The sequence below is a fragment of the Gavia stellata genome, chromosome 3, assembly GCF_030936135.1.
Source record: "Gavia stellata isolate bGavSte3 chromosome 3, bGavSte3.hap2, whole genome shotgun sequence".
In the NCBI taxonomy this organism is placed as follows: domain Eukaryota; kingdom Metazoa; phylum Chordata; class Aves; order Gaviiformes; family Gaviidae; genus Gavia; species Gavia stellata.
Genome location: NC_082596.1, coordinates 30,471,167 through 30,477,697, shown reverse-complemented (window position 1 = coordinate 30,477,697; position 6,531 = coordinate 30,471,167). Strand labels below are relative to the sequence as shown.

The following is a 6,531-nucleotide window of genomic DNA, read 5'->3' as shown; positions in this document are numbered from 1 at the left end:
TGAAGCTTTACTGCCAAGAAGCTTTCTATTTTTTTTTAACCTTTCAATCAATTTTGAAGCTTTCACTGCCAAGCTGAAAAGTGAAGGATATCAACTTGAGTTATGCTAAATTGTTTCAGTGAACCAATTTTGTGAAGTGCCTTCTGTTTTAGCACTTTAAGTTTCTCACACTGACTTCTGACATTCCACTTTCCTAGATGATAGGAAAGGTCTGTTTGTAGTTTGTATTAAAGTGTGCCAATACTTGTATATTAACAAGATTTTTTAATAAAATTGTACAAACAAAGCCACCGGTATTTTTGAGCTTCATTTCTTGCAATCTCTTCATTGTCCATTATGCATTACAACTGAGATAATAGGCTTGTGGTAGCATCCACGTTTGCTTGTTCCTCTTCCAGATGTGTGGAAACCTGAAAAAAATGAGTTACAGTTCAAAGTAGAAAACAGTATCTTTTTACTCTGCTTGAAAAAAAAAAAAAACCAAACTAATAAATACCTCTTGTCTAGAAGACTAGTTTGTCTTTATATACTTAATTTAGGCTAATTTTGCAGTCATAATTCAATAACTTGGGGGATCAGAGGATTCACTAAACTTGACAGATAAGCAGCCAATACTTTATGCTGCAGGAGAAAGCATCATGCCATACGTGGCCAAACATACACGGCCAAATGGAAGTAGGCTCAGCTTTTAGTTCAGGAAATGCTCTTGACAACATAATTTTGCAGCTTTGGAGAAAATACTATTACTAAATTCAACATTACGTCATGTACAGCCCTACCAGCATGTGAGCAGTGGTATAGTCCAAATTCCTGGCTGCGTGCAATAGCAAACCAGCAGGGATAGGGCCGCTGGCACTGACTGCCTTGAAACCCTTGCTTGGCCTCATCCTGTGCTGGTGGCACTGTCACCTACGTTTCATTTTTCCCTCAGCCTCTCCTTAAGGTATTTGATGCTTGTTGTGTCGCTCCCAGCCGTATAGAAACTTGATCACCCCAGGCACAGTAAATAAAATGCAACTCATGTCCACTTCTCCCAACTTCCTTTACTTCCCCCAACAGCCAGGATGGATGCGTCTGTACTTTGCCCTGGACCACTGCTTTCTCTCTCCCCCAAACCATGCCCAGTACATCAGGAAGAGTCAGCATAAAGAGTTTATACAGAGGAGCTTGTGAATTATTTCTTACTCAAGACTGCGTGTAGCCCTGTTTAATAGAGTAGACAAAGGAAGGCAAGTGAAACACCATCTTGAACCCTAAGTGCTACAGCCAAGAGCTCTAGTACAGAAATTGCGGTTTCAGGTGTTGGTACTTCTGATGAGGGAATATGAAGGCTTAGGAACAGAGAACAGAAAGAGGCAGAGCTCTTTGGTTCAAAGCACTATGAGGTGCTTCAGGGAGGGAACAGCAAGCTTCATCCTTACTCTGTGTCTATTCATGTTGAGACATAAGTCTCAAATCAAGAGGCTGGAGCTGGAATTAACATTTAAAAAAAAACAATTAAAAATCAGCTAGAACATAATTTAAAAATATGTTTTGGAAGCATGCTCCGGCTTGGCTGCCCACCCTCTTCTCTCTTGACTTTACTAGTTATAAAGCACTTGAATATGCTAACCAGATTTCAACATTACCATGCAACTGAAATTAATAAAGCTATGTTTATAACTCTAAAGCAACTGCATGAATTGTCTGCAGTCTTAGAGCCAGAATATAATGCTTTGAACATGCCTTTTCCTTTCATTTCCCTCCTCCGATTTTTACAAAGGGAAATTACCTGATGACTCTTCTGAGGTTCTGCTGCAGTGCCTTTTGATAGCTGCTGTACTTCTTTCTGAACTTCAGCAAATGCTTTATTTATTGTGCTAACTTTCTCGGCATTTTTAATGTTTATCTGGGAGGGAAGAAAGATAACACACAGTGGTATTTTTAACTGAAATTCCATTGGCATGTGAAATTGCACCATTTTTATACAACTATTATACGGCCAGTGTTACATGCATATCTTCCAAAATTGCTTTTTAGTAGGTATGTTTTTAAACTTGAGTTAATCTGTTACTTAATTATATCATCTAGTCATGTACTACTTCTAGTCATGTACTACTAATGTTCTAATAAATTGAAAATTATGAAAGCAGTTAAACTTGTTCTATTGGAAAGGGAGGCCATAGCGATCCAGAAACAGAACACAGAGAAAGCAAAAGCCAGGCTGCAGATAGGCCCTGCTATGCCACCCTCAGCTCCTCTTAGCTGGAGTGGAATTCCAGGAAGGGCTCCTTCCTTCATTTGTAAATGATCTTACCATTTTGAATTTCTGCCAGTAGCTTGCCTTTCAGTATCACACCTTGCATTCCTACTTGTTCATACTGTAGGTCTGGCCAACAACATCTATCAGATTTTGCTATGGTATTTAAAGAAAGTTCTATGGCTGTAGCAGACCACGATGTGTATCTGGTCCCTGGAGACCTCACCCTCACTTACTAGCCCAAGTCTGCCTTCATAAGTTATTTCAGCAAAGATGCCTGCTTTCAAAAGGGAAGAGCTAAGATATGGACATATGCTGTGCTCTCGGGACAATAATCTGTTGTAGAGGAGCAGGGTGGATGCATGGGGCCATCAACTGTTTCATGACTGCAGCAGATGAAAATTCAGCTGATCTCAGCCCTAGCACCTGTTGCTCCTGCAGCACTAAGTTTGGAACAGGAGCCTGTTACATTGCAAATGTTCCAGAAGCATGCTCATACTTCTTCAGGCAACCCCAAATTTCAGGATACCTACTGCTGTTCCAAAGGCTACCCCTGTAACTCACCTCTCAGCAATTTACATAGGCAGAAGCAAACCGTGAAGTGTTAACATGTATTCGTTTTGCTTTCAAAGCTTCCATAATTTCAGACCATGTGTATATTAACAGTAATTCCGTTTATTCTAAGTGCGTGACCAAGAGAACCAGTAGTAAGAAAGCAGTGGCAAGAAGCTGAGAAGACAAACCTATTCAGATGTTGTGGTTTAACCCCAGGCAGCAACTAAGCACTACACAGCCACTCGCTCACTCCCCCCATTGGGATGGGGGAGACAGTTGGCGAAAAGGTAAAACTCATGGGTTGAGATAAAAACAATAGGAGAGAAAAGAGAGAAAATAATAATGATAAAAGAATATACAGAACAAGTGACGCACAATGCAATTTCTCACCACCCGCTGACCGATGCCTCGCCAGTTCCCAAGCAGCAGCTGCACACCCCCCCCAGCCAACTACCCCCCAGTTGTTTTTGTTTTGTTCAGCATGACATCATACGGTATGGAATATCCCTTTGGCCAGTTTGGGTCAGCTGTCCTGGCTGTGCCCCCTCCCAGCTTCTTGTGCACCTGGCAGGGCAGTACGAGAAGCTGAAAAGGCCTTGACTTAAAGTAAGCACTGCTCAGCAACAACTAAAACATCAGCATGTTATCAACATTATTCTTATCCTAAATCCAAAACACAGTACTACACCAGCTACTAGGAAGAAAATTAACTCTATCCCAGCTGAAACCAGGACATCAGATTAGCGGTTTAATTCATAATAACCTGGATAGTGACTTGAGAAATACAGACTCGGCTCCTAGGTTAAATCACCGTGGATGGGACTGTGGGCAATGCAATTTACAAAGAGCTTAGGTTTCCCATCAGGGCTTGTTACCATTTTCCAGCTTCACAGGGGTGCTGAAAGGATGCAGTTACTAATAGCCAATATCCTCAGATACTTTGGCAGGGCTCCTCCGTAGAAAGAGGCTCTGTAGCCAGCATGTGTATCTATATCAAAAGTTGTTTGAAAAGTTATAATGGGCTTTTATCTATTAAAGAGTAAACCTATTCTAACAACTTTTTCCGAGCATTCTCCTATACTGCTTAATGATAAGCAAATCCCCAAAGGCTTAATGAATTAAAGAATACAATTTCAAACACACAGAATAAAATTTTACCCCTAATAAGCTACTGACTTTTCATGAACATGTTTTTAAACCTGCTTCTCCCTTTATTACACAGAACCCTCTAGACTAAGTGGAGATGTGACACCAGCAATATGAAATAGTTTTGGGGCTCCTTGTTTATTTCCAAAGTTTGTTATGCTCCTATCTGTCTACCAGATTAACTTGTCAAGTGGCTTTAGCTTCCAGGAGAAAATCTGAAAGGGCCTTTTTTTAGAGCTGCTATTTAACTCTGTTTGCCCAGCAGACTGCAACTAAATCTAATGGGAACAATAAGCCACTAACTTTCTGCTTTTATTATCAGATGCCCTTCTAGAGGGACCAGCTGAACTCTCAGCAGATCACGCAGCTCAGGCTGGAGGCAGGGTTTGTGAAGAAGATACCATATAATGACTTGCTGCCACCAGGAGGAAAACTCTTCCTTAGATCCTCCCCATCCCCTTCCCCTGCATCGCTCCCAGCCACACGACCCTCTCTCTCCCTCCTCTGGGCTGTGGTGCTCTCTGGACATGAAAATGGCAGAATATTATTTTTGCTTGCTCACTTTTCCATTGCTTTGGTGTGTTAAAACAGCTCACAGAAGGGTCTGTGGAGCATCCCAGCCTATCTAAGGGGACAGAAGGGGGGAAAGAGGAATTAAGAGTAACACATAGGGCAGTGTGTGCTCTTAGATCTGTTCGCTGCATCTCACTGACAGGGTTTTACTTGACAGCTGAGACAAACAGCTAGCTTCTGGATCAAAAAAGGCTCCATCCTTTCTGGTTCTTCCCCCCCCCGAATGTTTCTCTTTGCACTCATTCATAATTAAGTTTGTTCAACTCATCGACCCAGCAGAGAAAAATGCAAAATGCATTTTTAATTGCTTTTGCTGCTGATTTAGCGAGTTGCATCACCTAGTATGCGATGAGTTCTCGAGCCAGCATCAAGGCGAGCTGTGGGAACAGAGCCCGGAGCCTGGTAAGGGGGGCTGGGGTCGGGAACCTGACGGAAAGGAGCAGGACTTCCCCTTGCAGTATCTGTGCCTGATGGTTTGGAGCAGGCCATTTTGTTAAACCATACCCTGAATTACACCATCGGTGACACTGCAAGCGTTGCCTAGTAAACGTAAGCTCGTTAAACAACTGATGTCTTCAGCACCACGTACCCCAGGAGATGCTGAGACGCCATCAGATACCTTCTGAATGAACCCCCTCAAGCAGAAGAGCCTGAAGTCTTACGTGGCAGATGCTTGCAGGAGATTAGTCAAATAAACGTTTTGTGCTGCTCTTTTTGAAGATAATGACATCAACATATAAACCAAATTTAAAGGTGGAAATTGCGTACTTCGCAATTTTGTACCCAGCAGAACACCGTCCCTAAAACAGGTCTGTTCCATCAGTCACGAGCGCTTCCTCCGCCCCGCAGAAAAGGCCTAAGAGGAGGAAAGGCCGCACCAGCCCGGCCCGCAGCCAACCCCGCAGAAGCGGCCGGGTCCCCCCGGCCGAGGCCCCGCGTGGGGCCTACGGGCGACGCGGCAGGACTAAGGCCCTCCGGCGGGAAGCTACCCACGCCGCTCGCGGGCAAGCCGCCTCCTCCCGCCCGGCGGCCCCCCCGCGCCACTCACCTGCTTCAGCCCGGAGGTGACGGGCCGCGCCTTGCCCTTCGCCTTGGCCTTGACGGCGCCGCTGCGGGCGATGCGGAAGACGCTCGCCGCCTTCGCCGCCCGCGACCGGCTCTTCCCCATGGCGGCGGCACCGCGCCGACGGTCGGCCGACTGACGTCACACCCGCGCGCCGGGGAAGCCTCCAAGCCCCCCCCAGCACTGTCATTGGGCGGCGGGGGCGGCAGGGGGCGCTGCGCCCCCCTCCGCCCGCCTCTGTCCCGGCCGCGCGGCGGGGAGCGGCGGGGCAACGTCCCCGTCCCAGCGCGTGCTCCCCGCCTGCCGCGCGTGCTCCCGCTCTCGGCAGCCAGCTTCCAGCGCGGGGAGGCTGTGCTTTCTGCGCGTGCCACTGCTGGCCGCCGAGCTAAACGCCACGGTGCTAAAGCACGTGCCGGACAGTCGCTGAAACACAGGGTTTAAAAAAAAATAAATAATGGAGTAGGTCTTGGAAAACCCTTCTGGCTTATGGGCCCCGCCTGTAGAAGGTGAACCTCTCTACGGCCAGTTCCAAAGGGAACTGCCTTCAGCCCCCTCGCGCCAAGGAGAGAGGGAAACGCAGGGGCCCGCCGCGGGACGCAGCGGGGCCGGGCAGCGATGCTCACTTCGCTTTGCTTTCGGGGGGGGGGGGGGGGGGGAGTAACCCCAGGAAGAGACACTTATTTCCCCGTCTTTCCTTGCCGCACGACTCACGGCACTCGCGGGAAGGTGGCTGACGGAGGGGTAGCAGCCTTGCTCTGTTGGAGCGGTCCCTTGCGGGGTGGCACGGCAGCTGCCAGCCGGCCGCTGCCCGCGGGCCGCCCCGACGGCGCTGCGCTGCGGGGAGGCAGGGCGGCGGAGAGCTGGTAGCGAGAACCGGCGCGGATGGGCCGGGGGGCCGGGGCCGGGCTGCGCGGGCGCGGAGCGCTGCAGGCTCCTTATCGGCGCCCGAGCATCG

At 47.7% G+C, this 6,531-nt stretch overlaps 1 protein-coding gene across 1 annotated transcript; it reads right to left on the bottom strand.

The window, feature by feature from the left end:
* Positions 1-331: 331 nt before the first annotated feature.
* Positions 332-5,681, bottom strand: RBIS (ribosomal biogenesis factor). Its single transcript, XM_059836135.1, has 3 exons — positions 5,562-5,681; positions 1,772-1,888; positions 332-410 (listed from the first exon to the last, which is right to left on the bottom strand). Exons 1-3 carry the CDS (start codon positions 5,679-5,681, stop codon positions 342-344), a joined length of 306 nt encoding a protein of 101 aa, XP_059692118.1. The 3' UTR covers positions 332-341.
* Positions 5,682-6,531: the final 850 nt, after the last annotated feature.

What these genes read in the sequence shown, in the direction of transcription:
- RBIS (XM_059836135.1), bottom strand. Translation starts at nt 5,681, where the DNA reads ATGGGGAAGAGCCGGTCGCGGGCGGCGAAGGCGGCGAGCGTCTTCCGC. An exon ending in TCACCTCCGGGCTGAAGCAG is followed by an intron (nt 1,889 to 5,561) that starts GTGAGTGGCGCG and finishes CTTCCCTCCCAG; the next exon opens with ATAAACATTAAAAATGCCGA. An exon ending in AACCTCAGAAGAGTCATCAG is followed by an intron (nt 411 to 1,771) that starts GTAATTTCCCTT and finishes CATTTTTTTCAG; the next exon opens with GTTTCCACACATCTGGAAGA.